At 41.0% G+C, this 16222-nt stretch overlaps 2 protein-coding genes across 8 annotated transcripts in view; one reads left to right on the top strand and one right to left on the bottom strand.

Annotated features, from left to right (window-relative positions):
- Positions 1-3772, bottom strand: part of LOC147429750 (alcohol dehydrogenase class-P-like) — a 42086-nt gene extending 38314 nt beyond the window's left edge. The window contains exons 1-2 of one of the 7 annotated variants that reach the window (XM_086495990.1): positions 3119-3317; positions 2904-3021 (exon numbers count right to left, since the gene is read on the bottom strand). Coding sequence is in view for 4 of the 7 variants with exons in the window: in XM_086495984.1 (XP_086352110.1) it covers positions 3554-3668 (115 nt within the window). In the remaining 3 variants the exon portion in view is untranslated. The other 6 variants (XM_086495989.1, XM_086495984.1, XM_086495985.1 and 3 more) reach the window with 6 other exon arrangements.
- A 5541-nt stretch (positions 3773-9313) lies between these two features.
- On the top strand, positions 9314-9934 carry LOC147429749 (uncharacterized). The gene has a single exon (XM_086495053.1). The coding sequence runs from the start codon at positions 9314-9316 to the stop codon at positions 9932-9934; it is 621 nt and encodes a 206-aa protein (XP_086351179.1).
- The last annotated feature ends 6288 nt before the right edge of the window (positions 9935-16222 follow it).

The following is a 16222-nucleotide window of genomic DNA, read 5'->3' as shown; positions in this document are numbered from 1 at the left end:
CCAGACTGACTAGAGCCCACGCAGCATTGGGTAGATTGGAGAGGATGTGTTCGCAGGTTCAGTTTCAGGAACCCCAGACGAAGCTCTCGCTCTTTGACACCTTGGTGGCCTCAGCATTGCTCTATGGGGCTGAGATATGGGGACCTTCATTGGATCACCACGAGAGGCCGGGTCGCACAGACGGATGGGGGAACATGGAGAAGCCTCTCGTCTCTATGATCTCGCGGCTCATTATCAGTACCACAAGCCATTCTCCGAGCAGAGCTGGCGGCCCCCCCACTAGTGGTAGAGGCGCTCCCCAGATCAGTCTCCTTCATAAACCGCACATGGGAACTTCCCAGAGACAGATATGCTCGCATAGCACTTGAGTCCTCCCGACAGTTAGCCATACAAGGAGATACAACATGCTGGTATGGGGAGATGACATCATGGTTTCAGGCGCATGGGTTCAGCATAGACAGGCTGCCACCACTCCAGTATGCACTGGATGCACCATCTCTCATTCTTACACAGTCAGAGATCACCAAGCTCATCCGCCAAGACCTGACCCAGCTAGACACCAGGAGGACATGGATACAACCAGCACAAGAACTGGGCACGAAGATGGCTTTCTACAGAGACCACCTTCTCCAGCTTACGAAAGATGGTTTTGTGATGAGACCCAGATACATGGATACCCACCTGTCTCATGGGATACGGTGTGCTATTGGCTAGTTACGCATATCGTCTCACCAACTGCGGATTGAAACCGGGAGATATAGCGGAGTACCAGCAGAGGCCAGGACATGCCCCTTGTGTGACATGGAACCTGAGACATAGCTGCATTATACATGCCGCTGCCCTGTCTACTACGAGATACGAGGCCACTTCCATTGCTTGTTCAGAGAGGGTTTTGGACCACTCTCAAGAGTAATGGGATACGAAGATCAAAGATGCCTGGGTTTGTTCTTGCTTGAGCTGAGCAGACACAGAGAGAGCCTGATGAATGGCGAGCCTAACCAGTCTCAAAGACGGATTACAGACTTCTTCAGAGCAGACACGGGACAGCCGCAAGAGCCACTCCCACAGCAGAGCTCCCCCCCGTCTCACACCAGAGGCACATTGATTGACCGAGCGATTGAACTAGGGAAATCCAGGCACCCACGACTGCGCAGGACTACACAGCATCGACGGAGGCTACGTCAAAAGATTCAGAGCACGCTGGCCAGGCATGCACGACGCCCGGTCAGACTACTAACCATGGAGGAAATTGATGAGATTCGCCAACGACCGATGCTAGATCTTTTGTGATTCAGCTATCCCAACTAGCCGCCCATTTTTGCTTAGTTTTTCGGCTTAGCTCACATAGACCTATCTAGAATCCCATAATATATATATCTTTTTGTACTGTTGATTAGGTTATTTTGTTACTCTGACTTTGTATCAGATCCACCACCTTGTAACTTTCGGGTCTCATAGGTCACTATGGCCTTTTGAAGACGTTAATATAACATTTCATTTCATTTCTCTCTCTCTCTCTAAAGTGTGGTAGATTGGTTATGCCATTTCCCTCTTGAATAAGAGGTCTTGAGTTCAACTCTCCTCGTCGGATAGATCTTTAAGGTCTCTTGGCATAGTTTTTTACGACGTTCAAATTCTCTTCTCTTCTTCTCTCTCTAAGAGGGTTGAATTTCTGAGGGGCCATGGGGATGGTCCAGTGAGTCTGGGGAGCCATACAAAATCTGACAAGAAATGTAGATTCCGAGATCAAGTGACATATAGGAGTATTGAAATATGAGTCGTGCTAAGCGAGTTACTCCTCCCCCACCCCTCTCCCCTTGATGAGACATTTTGACCTAGTAATGTCTGTCATTTTACACCTATTCTTCACCCTAAAAGGCCTTAATTTTAAGAGAAAACAGTAAAACAGTGTGGAAATTCCATAGCAAAGAAAAAATCATGTAAACACAAACACCTCCACTTCTCATGGCCTCTAGACGCATTTTAAATGAGCCCACATGCCCGTTTTCATAGAGTCAGTGACGACACATGTCAAGTTTCTAGGCAAGATACGTACTCAGCCACATTGTACATGATTATCACCGAAATGCACCACACTGTGCGCATTGTTTATATTGCACCATCCACATGCGACGGCCAAATGCAACACGGTAAGCTTTCCAAAATGCAATATGGTAAGCTTTCCAACAAAAATCATTCATTTTCTTACTCAAATGATTTTCATACTTTCTTTTATAAAAGAAATGCTTGACATACTTTGCCGACCATCTTGGTCTGCTAGAGTATTTATGCTCAGCAGCCAGAAGTCCATTTACAACAACCATCCACCTAGATCAAAAAGCCAAATAATATGGCAATCACAAACTTGCAGAAAAAAGGATTTTGGAAAAGATTAAACAAAATTTTCCTCTCAGTCAATCAACTTATACTAAAAGTGATCAACCAAGACATCATGTACATAAGGTTCCATAATCTCCTCAAGGATCACAACAATCTTGGGCCCTATTATATCCATAGGCATGCCCACAAGCACTTCCTTCCTGTCCCAATATATCTTCTTATAGGCATCCACTTTAGTAGCCATATCACCACGTGCGAATTCTTCTAAATCATTAGCAAGAGCATCAAACACTGTAACATCATCAAGCAGTATCCAATTCATCAAAATCCTCCATACAAACTTCATCAATCAATGCATGGCTATTTCTATTTTCAGGAATAGTATTATCTTGGCTCTGATTATATTTAAAAAGACTCGCATCTTTCTAAGAAGCATCATTAAGGTTTGTCGTGCTCCCAACCATAGTAAACGAATTTGAAGCTTCTCCACAAACATCAAAACCTAGAACAGCGTATCAGTTAGCTATAGTCTTTTCGTTTTTAGTTCAGTAAAAACAATATACCCACATCGATCTGTCTAATAGGCCAGGTTTCATCTGCCTTATGTTTGGGCACTCTGAAACTCTTAACGATTCACAAGTAAAAAACTCAACCGCTATTTTGTTGCATTCACCGAAGACTCTGTGAGCAAGGAACACAAGAAGTTGGAGTTATCAACAGTTCAACCTTCCAGTGTCAAAAAAAATAACCACGCATCAGTGATCAGCATTCTTGCTACCTCAACCTTGCTCACAGAGAGCAACCTTCTTTGGCAATCGTATAAAGCTGAGGGATGCAAGGAGGTGCCTGTCAATGATACAGCTTCCTTGAACAAAACATACATGAGAAGGAACAAATACCAGCCTGTGCTTATGTGTGTGGACGTCTCTCTCTCTCTCTCTCTCTCTCTCTCTCTCTCTCTCTCTCTCTCTCTCTCTCTCGCAGTAATTACTTGTCCAGCAGTAGCAGCCATGGCTTATTCCTTCCGAGTAGTGCGCATGCAAACGCAGAGAGAGAGAGAGAGAGAGAGAGAGAGAGAGAGAGAGCAGCTGCTTCACTGCAGTGGGATGTGGGAGTTTCTGTTGGACGTTCTCTATGCGTATCGTGATTAAACGACAGCGACGCACCTCAAATGTTTGTTTGTTTTTTAAAATAAAAAAACAGTAGGGGGTACCCAAAATTGTAGGAAGCAGCCGAATCTTAAATCGATGCCCTACTTTGCTGGAAAAAAACGAAGGCGGTTTCTGGCAAGTCAGACGGACGGAGAGCAGGTGAAGAAAGTACAACATGTAGAAGAGACGGCTGGGGGCGCAGAGGCTGAGGGTGACGAGAAGGGGGGAGGGGAGACAGGTCGAGGCACGCAGAGGAGGAGCATGCGCTTGCTTTTTTTTAATTAAATGGCTCGTAGGGGAGCGCATCTCAGTTTGCTGGAGTGGCTACGTGCTGCCACACGAAATCGATGCTTGACCGCTGGTCTGAGTCCGATTCACATCTCTTCACCTTATTTTATGCGGGAAGGGGAGCAAAGGTAGAAATTCCTGCGATTCCTTGAGAGAGGAGGTATCTCAAAGATTAATCGAATATAAATAAAAGCGAGCCAGTAGGAGACTAAGGCGCAGTGAATTGTATTAGAGAGAAACTAAGATATTACAAACGAGATAGGCAAGGAGGCATATAGGGATAATTACAAAAAAGGAAGGATGTACGATTATTGTTATTGTCATACTGAGCAAAAAACATCCCTAGCTAACACTTCAAATGTTACCTATCCTAGGCAAGGAGGCCTACCAGTAGGAGAGTGAATTGTATTAGAGAGAAACTAAGATATTACAAACGAGATAGGCAAAGAGGCCTACAGGGATAATTACAAAAAAGGAAGGATGTACGATTACTGTTATTGTCATACTGAGCAAAAAACATCCCTAGCTAACACTTCAAATGTTACCTATCCTAGGCAAGGAGGCCTACAGGGGTAATCACAAAAAAGGAAGGATGTACGGTTACTATTATTGTCATACTGAGCAAAAAACATCCCTAGCTAACACTTCAAATGTTACCTATCCGAAGGCCGACCCACAACACTAAGTGACCCGAAATATTTAGTGAAGCTTGAGAGATGGGATCGACAACGAGCTCGAATTCCCACAGATCTCGAGGGACATGGACAGTTCACAAAAATCAGATGGTGTCCCATTCCTCAGCTAGGCATCCAACCGGCAACCTCCCCGTTGGCAAGCTAATGTGCTAACCACGCATCCGTGTGGGTTTGGTTATCCAACCCTCCAGTTTGTAGCCTGATAAAGTGAACAGACGTAGGCAAAAGTAAACTTGGCCGCCATCAACGAACGTTTGTCACAATTGAAGTTGTGTCCGTGTTGCGCGTTGTCGGTCCCACGGCTTGGACTTCATTCAAGACCCCGTGGTCTTTAGTGTTGAAAGAGGTCGACCCTAGCCCTAAAATCGAGGGTAGAGTTGAAGAGTGCGCAATGAAGTATTACTAGAAATTATATACTAATCAGTTATGCTCAATGAAATATCTCTCCATTAAAGTCCATATCTAACCAAAAAATAATTTCAAAAATTTCTTTTTAGGATCTTATACACAGTAATTATACAATTTTAAAAAATTGTCTCATTATACTTTTGAGGTTATTATTTATGTATAATGGATCCCATAAAGAGTACTTCCACAAAATTGCATAAAATGAATATAAAAGATAGGTACATTAAACTTAGAAAAAATGTCAAAACCAAGGACAAAGTTATTATCTTTACTAATCCCATATGTTTGTTTATGCTGTACTTTATAAAAAGTTATTTTAATGTTGTATTAAAATATATCATGTTATGTATATTTGAAGAGTCTTCATTTTATATGGACATGTGCCCTATTTAGGGAATCAATTACCAAAATTTATGGTGTTAATGTAATTTATAAGTAGCATATATCCTTGTACCTCAAAATTGCACTCAGTAAAAAAAATTATTTTTCACATGAGAGATATAAACTATAAAAATGGGCATAACTTTGAACTTTTTGTCAATTTCGATAAAGCATAGATAATTTCGTAACTAAAACATAGAAAGAGCATATATAATTTCATTTACATGGCTTTTTGGTGATAAGTTTGTATTCTTGATAGATTATGCGTGACAAAGTTTTGAATCGTGACTTGATGTATGAGATTTATGTAAGACTAGTATTATAAGCCAACCACCGCTTTTGAAGTTACTCTACACCAGATTGGGGTAATAGATGGTCAAAGGTCACAAATTCAAAAGCAAGTGTCAATGTTAGATTGATTTTTCCACCCTTGGTTCCATTGAGCTCCTTATCTCACACAACTCTTGTAACTGTACATGAGACTCCCATAGCCTCGAGCTTCTCAGAGGCAATCCACGTCTAAGGAGCGGTTTCAAGGAGGAGGAATCCAAGTGCAGTTTTCAACACCAATGCATGGTTGTTCTCATACCTGCTTTGACAGTGATTTTGCTCATGCTAACATGAGTCTAGTTATGCACCGGTCCACTTCTGTAATGGAGCTTCGAGTTATCTTGCCCAAATCACATATGCAAGTTGATTGGCTACCCCCCAAATTTCATGCCCAATGTGTACCCTTTTGCCATCCTACTCCTCCAACATCTTTGGTACATCCCCCAGGAGGCCCTCCAATGCACCAAAGGTCGGATTGCATAGATGTGTAAGTTGGGGGTGGTAGAAGACAAGTTATATCGACGAGGTGGACATTAGTCGTGCAAGAGGTGATTCAACTCCAACATGGGCTAGAGGCTTTGGGCATTTCCTTACAAACGATTGTGACACCCTAGCATTTTGCGGGCATGTGTGTGTGTGTGTGTGTGTGTGTGTGTGTGTGTGTGTGTGTGTGTAACACCTCTATTCTATTGGAATGCATAAGTGACATAAAACCATGTGATAGCATGTGGAAAAGGTGCCTAAGGGTGTGGGTACCCATTGGGGTCAGTACTAAAGGGTGTTGACTCACCTAGAAAGAGTTAATGCACTCCTAAAGTGCCTTGAAAAGTCACTCACGAGTTTGCAACTTTCATGTGTTGATTTGGAACCTTTGTATGATGTCATCAATAATGCCAGATGAAAAGCTTTCATTAGCTCTATATAAGGAGTCTTTCGTACACACTTTTAGTTGTACCAATAAATCAAGTTTGTGTTTATATTCTACTCCACTTTTTTTGTGCAATTAGCATTATCAATACCATGCCAACATTATGAATGGCTCCTTAATCTACCCTTCCTAACCTCTACAATTGGTACGAGAGCTATTAGAGTGATTAATATTTTTTAATCATCCTTAAGATCCTTAGATTATTCTTCTACTTAATTGTATCTCTCACTCATTGAACTTTAATCTAACTACGTGTGGGCATGTCTTTTGCAAACCAAAGAGGCTACTACCCTCCATCCCACGGGTTAATTTTGAAGCACCCTCAAGCCACATAGCCTTTTCTTTCTTAAGGTCTCCATCCCACGGGCTTATCTCAAGACCACAAGAAAGGTGCAAATCGACCCTCTAATCAACAAACTACTCACAAGGAGTATTCAAAGAAGGAAGTTTACAACCAAAACTTCCACTTCCGTAAAGGGTGACTTCATTTTTAATGAAGAGGTTGTTATGAATAAGGGATATGTACATTTATTAGTCAAGTGCTCATTAGGAGCTATGGTCATTTTGCTGGCCAGCCAATGTGTATTCATTTTGAGCATTGAAGAATCTATAAATGAAATACGTGCAAGAGGGAAATGTTGACTCTTGCATGGGGGGAGATTGCACCCAATGTTTGTGTCTTCTTCTCCCCTCTCTTCTCTTCTCTCTCGCCGTGCTGGCGTAGCACTCTGCTCTAGGAGGTGCGCCGCACGCTCTCTCTCACTCTATCTCATTCTCTGTCTCTCTACTCGTGTTTAGCTCGACTGCGTCGTCAGGTATGCAAATTTGTTGTTTATAGCTTGCAGTGTGTTATTTACGTATTTTGCAAGGCTCTCCGCACTTCCAATCATAGCATTGGTATCAGAGCTCTGGGGACCTTCCTTCATATACACGTTAAGTTATGGAGAGCTTTGAGTGCAAGAGCTAAGTCAATTTCTTCTTATGTGTTAAATTATTTCATTTTTTCTAGCATGGTTTATTGTTTCTTTTAAGGCATAATTAAGAGACTAGTATAGAGAAAGATAAAAGGTAAGTAATATTGATAATCGCCTATTTTTCATCACCTACTAAAGTAGTGCAGCATCATAGGGGTTGCATGTTGAACCCCATTGAAACATTCAACACATTTGCATCAGCTCTCATAGCTAGATATATACAAAAATTCTACAAGCAAACCAATGAAGAAGACTTCGTGTGCACCCCGACTTCCAATGATATAGGCATAGGGAAGTTGAGAAATTGCATGAGAATAGTTTTCGGCTCAGACGGGAAGCATACTTCATTCTATTTTCTTAACTGTTATTTAATTTAGTTTTATTTTCTTCTCCAATTCTCTCTCTTCCGCATGGGACCCTGCCCCACGATGGGGGGATCAAAGAGCAACGTGCAGGCTAGCAGAAATGTGTCATTGTTGACACACGTGCTTGACATCGGCCAACAATGCTGACATGCATTGTCCCTACACAACTCCCCATCTCCAACCCCACCACCTCCAAGGAATCGCACTCCTCTGTCGTGCAACAAGCTGCTAAACCACAACTTTGGACACCCAGCATCATAGCATGTAATCATCTACATGATTAACATGTAGACCTTCGGAGCTGCATAAAGGGAATTAGTCAAACACACTCTCTTTCTATCCCTCACTCGCCAACCTTGTGACCGGCCATTGCCTGTAGCATGTTCACCAACCCCCTCTTTCTCTTTCTCCCTCTCGTTCACCTATCAAGCATGCAGACCATCTCTCTCTCTCTCTCTCTCTCTCTCTCTCTCTCTCTCTCTCTCTCGACCAGTTGCCCAATACTCTTTTTGTTAGGTACACACCCGCATAAGAGCACATGCATCAATCTAGTTGTTTCTCTCTCTCTCTCTCTCTCTCTCTCTCTCTCTCTCTCTCTCTCTCTCTCTCTCTCTCTTGGCAGACACAGTTACACGGAAACTACTTGTTTCTCTCTATCTCATACTCTTTCTCCCCCTAGTTTGCTACAACCGGCTCTACTCAACCCCCTCGAGTGGAAGTTACCACCGCCATGCAGCTCGCACCTGGCGAGCCAACAAACCATCAGTGACGTTCGATGTGCTGGCCACCCTACAGCTCTCTCTCTCTCTCTCTCTCTCTCTCTCTCTCTCTCTCTCTCTCTCTCTCTCTCTCTCTCTCTCTCTCTCTCTCTCTCTATATATATATATATATATATATATATATATATATATATATATATATATATATATTATATATATATATATATATATATATATATATATATATATATATATATATATATATATATATATATATATATATATAGCTACCCCTATCAACACCTCGATCGACTTCTAACCAACCACTCTCCATGCAGGGTTGGCGTCACCTACCAACTTTACCAACTCTAGAGCATCGTGCCCTGCACGCACTCGTACCTTCTTGACCACCAACTACACCCACAGCCAATAACGGTTGTCAGCTAGCTCTTTCAACACCCGAAACATACAATGTTTATGGTTTTCTCCTAGTTGGAACGGAGTGTGTGTGTGATCTCATTGAAGCTCAGTATCATAAGCGCGTGCAAGATGCACTGGGAGGTGGTCATGACCATGATGTAGGGTCTACTCCAAGTAGGCTTTCTCCTTTCCCTCACAATCATGTGCTCACTTCAAAAAAATTCCGTCTAGATTATATATTGTCTTTCCTACAACAGGCAACTGCTGATTGACCAAGTTTCCACATGGAGGTGGATTCGATAGCGACTTCAATCATGCAGCGGACATGGGGCCACAAGGGCTTAACTGGCACATGTTTGGCATTCCTTGTGCAAGAGGCATTGTGGATGCTGAAGGCATGGCTTCATCGGGTTGAGTCTTATCGTTTGGGGCTTTACGTATTTGGCATGGCCACATACAGCCGAATTATGCCATTTGTCAGACATGATGCAAATAAGAATGAAATTTATCCTTTAATGGTGAACTTGCTAGAAGTAGAGGAACTTCAATGTGAACGAAAGACAGTCGTTCAATTGCGCGACTTCATTTCCCAAGGGGTTTTTGATGCCACTGAGGAAGAAAGTGGAGACCATATTGTGTGCATCTCTTCACCACTTCTACGCACTGCTATCCTTCATGGGAGTGCCATTGTGCAGGAGGAGGTGAATTTGCCTCCTGATTCTCACCACTTGGTTAGGAGGTGGGTCGTTTTGCAGGCTATCAAGTCCCTTGATGGCGCTACTATGTGCAAGCCTGAGTGTCAGAATGCGTATGGTAAACCATCAAGATATGCACATTCGTTTTTGTTCATGTGTCGTGTTAAGGCAATTTTGCAACAAGCATACCCTTCAATAGGAGCTACGATCTTGCTAGAAACTAAGCATAAACAATTGTAGTCTTTTGCAATCATTGTTTAAGCCTACCCAAGTACCATTATAATCCTTGTCCTACAATCTCCAACTTCATCCGAGATCCCAAGCTTACCATGACCAATCCTTCCTCGGCTTGATACAATCGCCAACACTAGGCTTTCTTTTCACAGACTTTATGCTAAGATGAGGCACACCTTCCTTGTACATTGGTAATAGGGTGTTCATTTTTATGTCATTTGTCCATTGTCTTTTACACGTTAAATTATGATATGTCTTATATACATAGCCTTAATTACCCAAATATGTAGTATCTGTAACATTTGAAGGGGCTAGGTGCAACTTTGACTGGTAAAGAGGATGAAGATGGCGATCATGTTGAGTTAGAGTAGGGTATCTATTGTTGATGTAATCATACACACCCATACACAACGAGCGAGATAACCATGGGCTATCGTGCTTGCGGGGCTTTGATGGATATGTACACCAATTCTTGGGCTCTCGCTCTATCTCTTTCCTTTTTGGTCTATCAACAGATATCTATGGATTGCAGTCAGTGATCATTGTTATTAAGTTGGTACTTTTTAGGCTTTAGAATCTACTACAATATTAACAATCAATTAGATGTCTAAAATTCTTGAGGAAGAGTAATTTTTTAAAAAAATTAGAAAAAATTCTTTTCCACATTGATGTTATAAATTGTTATTATGGCATTCTCTAAAATAATTTGCTTCTCATGGGTCTTATTGGCTCTTAGTTTATTTTTTATTCTTTCATGCCCTACATTGTAAACACAGTGAATAACCATAACGTGCTAGGGTCAAATTTTCACCCTCGATCAAGATACATCAGGCTTTAATATTCTAACAATGATGAACCTCGGCAAACTCTGACTATGTACACTTTTAGCTACCCACACCCAAATTGATTGTTACTTGGATTATTAACCAATTAACAAGTATAAACACGAAAATCCCTCACTCATCATTATTTGCAAGAGCCATTATTTCCATAATGTAAGTTTATCCCCATTAGTACTGATGTAATGTAATTCGATTTTCGCTTTGCTTGCTCTACAAATTGTCTTAAACGTTACATCATTTATCAGTCAGATTGTTGCTGCATATTCTTCAATATTGTTCCATTTATTTGCTTTTGTATCACATCCCTGCCAATGTTTCCAATACTCCTTCGCGTAGGACTATGTTTACTGAAGGATATTTACCTCTACGCCAGATTTTTAAGCTAACTACTTTGGGAGACCTACTTTTGCCTTATTCTAACATTTATACATTGCGTATGGCATCACTTTCTCAGAAGACCGATATCCACTGGTTATCCCATTATTGCACACCACCCTGTCAATTTTGATAACATCCCTCTTATCCGCTCCTCTGTACTTCCAGTTGTCTACTCTCATTATCTTTTCTTGGCAAATCAAACTTTGCATCAATTTTGTTCTTCGTGGATTTTAAAATGTTAATGCATTTGATGTGCGATTAAACTATTCGTCATTTTAACAAGAACTTGTTTTTAGTGCTTTGTCTTTGAGAAATACTTTTGCAGGTACAACTACGTACTATTCTATCATACGGGAGAACCTTACGGTATGCAACTTCTTAATACATTTTGATACTATCCCTCTAGCAAAATCATTTCAATTACCCATGGTTCGTACTCTCTGTCTATGTAATATTAGATGGCTAACTTGTGTAATGACTAACCTTAATAACTCTCATTATCATTTGCACTTTGTATTAACACGCTTCATACATAAGCAACACTATTTTTCTTCTAGTGATTTGACATTTCTCCCAGCACACTAGTTGAGACATTATATATTGTTATGGCAAGGATCTTATTGGTTAGACTGAATGGCAATGGAAAAATTTCTACACATGTTAGAGCTCCTACGCCTGGATAATAGGACAGGACCCTCCGCTCCACACCTTGTTTCAAAATCTTATGGTTATTGACATGTATATTAGAGTGCCTATGCCTCGTGAGGCAGGACTCTCCGCTTTGCAATAATGTTATGGAAAATTATGGATGTTGATACATGTGTACTAGAGTGCCTACACTTGGTACGACAGGACTCTCCGTGGTTACATTATATGTGGAACTGGCTTACCACATTTCGTATGGATTGATATGAAAGGATCTAATAAACTGGTATGGAAAGTTGGAAGGGTGACAGATGGTGGTCTATTTGGAACAACATTTTTGACAAAAGTTGCACTCCGCGCTTATGAACCTTTACTTCATTTTATGCACTCTCATCATACCGTACACATGTTACACATTTTTCCACTTTTAAATTGCTTCCTAGTAATCATTGTTACTCTTTTGGTTTTTAGTTACTCATTGCGCTATGCAGGCATGTACTCAGCGTCTTGTATCTCGCACTCGACTCCACCACTTATGTACCTCGCAACTGAGGGCAGTTGCTTTTTCTACCCCCGAGTATGTTATGGATAAGGAGATGTACATTTATTACTCCAAGTGCTCATTAGGAGCTATGGTCATTTGTGCCGGCCGGCCATTTTTAGCATTGAAGAATCTACAAATGAAATCCGTGCAAGAGGGAAATGCTGACTCTTGCACGGGGGGAGATTGCACCCAGTGTTTGTGTCTTCTTCTCCCCTCTCCTTTCTTCTCTCTTGCCGTGCCAACATAGCACTCTGCTCTAGGAGGTGCGTCGCACGCTCTCTCACTCTATCTCGTTCTCTGTCTCTCTCTCCTCACGTTTAGCTCGACTATGGATTTGTGCGAGTCATCAGGTTTGCAGATCTGTCATTTTTAGCTTGCATTGGGGACCGTCACCCGGTGGGGGGGCGGTGGTCCCCTGCCCCCAATCGTACCTAGCTAGGTATGCGGTGCCTCCCGAACAAAAGCTCATGATGATATGCATTGTATGAAAAAAACTGAAAAAGGCTCCCTTTTCATACATGAGAAAATGACTAAATCTTCTTTTGAAAGCTCGCATTAGCCTTTTTACTCCTTTTCTACTTCAATATGCTTTTACAATACACAGAAATCACCTCTATGGGGCTCTTGCATATGAGAGGAAAGGTTTTTTTGAAAAAGTTATACGTGAGAAACAAGATGCTACCAAAATCTCAATAGATTTCCTTTGTCTTGTGGTGTACAATGCATAAATAACGCTTTACTGCATGCTTTTTAGGCCTTTTCTTGAAATATCAACCTAAATACAAATAAGAATTTGAAAAAAAAACCTTAAAAGTTTGCATGGTTTAATATCCTAATACATTAAGTGACTCAATATTCCCAACATGAGTATTTAGTAGTAAGCACCTTTGTAGTAATGAGAATTTTTTGTCACTTTTTTGGGTTTCTTAAGGAACAGTCTCTAACTTATTCAATATCTTGCTCACAAACTCCAACTATGGAAAAATGCACTACTTGGATGAGTGTCATCCAAGATGCAAAAAAATTTCAAGAAATATGTAACAAGCTATTAATTAACGTAAGAAAATAACACATGATTGAGGTAGCTAAGGGACTAGTAGTGCGATACTCACTTGGATATTCACTAATAGCAAAATATCATGGCCTGCTAGTCTCCATCACCATTGAAACACTTTCCAACCTTTGAAGGTGAAAGATCGGCTAAAAAGAGTCACAACACCCCAAGTAGCATGGGATCAACGAGTAAAATGCCTAGACACGATCTTGGAGACACTCCAAAGTGTTAGATGTCTCATCTTTTGAGGAATCGGTACACACACTTATTCTTAACAACAAATAGTTACTTTAGTTGCAGTAAATAAATAAATCACCTAGTACAGTTATAAGCCCATGAACCCTATACCAGGATACCCTAGATCACTTCTTTGTTAAGAAAGAATTATCATGTCTGCAAGTTTTCTCTGGCTGCAGATATAAAAGAAACCTTAGTTACACTCTGTTAAAACCCACTGAGACTTTTGTTGGACCTTTGGATCTCATTAGTTAGACTAAAGATGCCATTCACATAATTGCTTTGCAAACTTTCTTAAAGATGTCGATATTTTTGGATCACATGTTCTCTGAACTAAGATAGACTATGTGCATCATCCCTTGTTCCAAGAATTTGTCTCTAAACGTTTGAATCACATACGTACAATACCTTTAAACCCCTTAGTTGTCATTGAAGAATTACATAATGGTAGAACACTTTCTACAAGATCATCAATATTGAAAGTAATAATAGCCAAAAATCGTTTATTGAAGATAGAGTGATGACATTATTTCATGACCAATTCCCACAACATCATAGAAGAAATCAACTATCTTGGTCTAAGCAAGACAAACTCATGGATGGATCAATTTCATTCTCAAACATTGTTTTGTATGTGGCCTTGATAAATCAATGCAAATGAATGTCTTTATTTGCAAGAAACTCATCTAATGACAACACATAGAAGACTTACATCTAGTGAATTCAAACCACTATTAGCAAAGGAAGACAACATCATACATTTTATCATCTCTTATGCTCATGAAATAGGGATCTCAACTCCTTATTTCCTATCTCTCCATTATATAATAAGGAATTATAAGATTCATAAGAACGAGTTTAGGTGGATTACCAATGACCAAAATTGTGTCTTCACTCCTATAACAGCACTAGTGATAGGCGTTCTTCAAGGTCTAAACAAATGGGTTTGTTGAATATACATAAATATTTCATCACAAACTAGCCCCTTTTTCATGCCTGCATACAAATTGCTATTAAGTGATTGGTACCTTTTAACCATGACGGACACCCTATCACCTTTGATGGACGCCTTATTACTTATTTGAGTCATGGACCGGGCTTGTCGGTCCTATAGGTGTGTACGTGATTGCTGATGAGAGGCACACCACTTATTTTTACAGTATTTTTGCAACGACTGGCCACTGTGGACGCTCATGTGTGAATGGGCCATATTCTTATAAAAGGTCTATTTTGACCTAAAATCCCCATTCTTTGAGGTGCATGCTAAGAAGTGCCCTTGCTCTACCTCTATCTCCTTCTCCTTCATGTGCCCACAGGTGTGTGTGTGTGTGCGCGCTTGAGAGAGAGAGAGAGAGAGAGAGAGAGAGAGAGAGAGAGAGAGAGAGAGAGAGAGAGAGAGAGAGAGATTGAGCATTGCGGCAACGAGGCGACGGCGGTGGTTCCCTCTTCTTCACGGCACAGGATCCTTCACGACGGAAGGATTGAGTGGTGAGTGACACATCGGTGCCTCTTTGAGCTTGCTAGGACTGTCTAATTGTGTGCTTGCAACCATTTGTGGCTCGCACATGGTGTTTTGGCAAGTTTCCAGCCTCCGACACGTGCGGCAAAGCGCACATTTTTGGCGCCGCTGTCAGGGACTGCCTTGAACTAAGCTTGAGGAGCACTCAACGCTACCTCATGAAACTAATCACTTCTATCATTTTTGATTTTTGTTGAGTTGTGTTAGATCTGTTAAGTGGCTGTAATGTGCAGGTGTTAGCAGACCGTGAGCAACAGACAGTGAGCAGGTTGAGTAGTCTGCGAGTGTGCAGTTTTCTCTGTTAGGAAGTGTGTGTGCAGTGCTAATTAGTGTTAATTAGTATTGTTATTTGTAGGCAGGTTAGACAGAGTTACCAGGAGAAGTTGTATGCATGCGTGAGCTTGGCGCCCAAGTGCAACATTATCCACACAAAAGTTTTTTTTTTTAATTAAATAAATTTTAAAAAAACGCTCAAAAAATATGAGACCAAAACAAAAACAAAAACAAAAACAAAATTAAATAATATTATTTTAAAAGAAAGGATCGGGATCATTCCCCGAGCTCAGGCCTATGCCTTAGTCCTCAGTCTTATGATATAGTATAGACACTACTATATATATAAAAACTAGAATCTCAAGTGAGGGGAGGGCATGTGGGACAAGTCCTTCAAGTCCTCCACCATTTCCTTCACACTTACCCCTTGAACTTACTAATTTTAGCATTCTTCTCAACTAGAAAAAGACCATTTTAAGGATTCCAAGGGCTTTAAGTAATTGAATCGAGGATTGTAAAGCATGGCACGTTCCTCTAACCAAGACGCTTGCTTTGAGCTATCACATGCCATATTCTCTGGCTTGGTTAGAAAAAAGGACCAAATATAACAAAAAAATTAGGTTACAAATGCCCAAAAAACTAGGAGAGTGGCCTTCACGGACACTCACCAACACTTCTAGAGTGTTGAGGTCACATGCACCTACTCTTTGGTCGTGTGCTAGAGGATGATCACATAGAGAGTGTCTCCGTTTACACGAGCACTCTTATTCCTCCACATTAGGCTCTAGGGGCCCTCAACAGG

Source organism: Adiantum capillus-veneris, chromosome 22, assembly GCF_014529385.1.
Source record: "Adiantum capillus-veneris isolate H3 chromosome 22, ASM1452938v2, whole genome shotgun sequence".
NCBI lineage: Eukaryota > Viridiplantae > Streptophyta > Polypodiopsida > Polypodiales > Pteridaceae > Adiantum > Adiantum capillus-veneris.
Note: the sequence above shows the minus strand (reverse complement) of the source record. Positions and strands in the feature narration are given on the sequence as shown.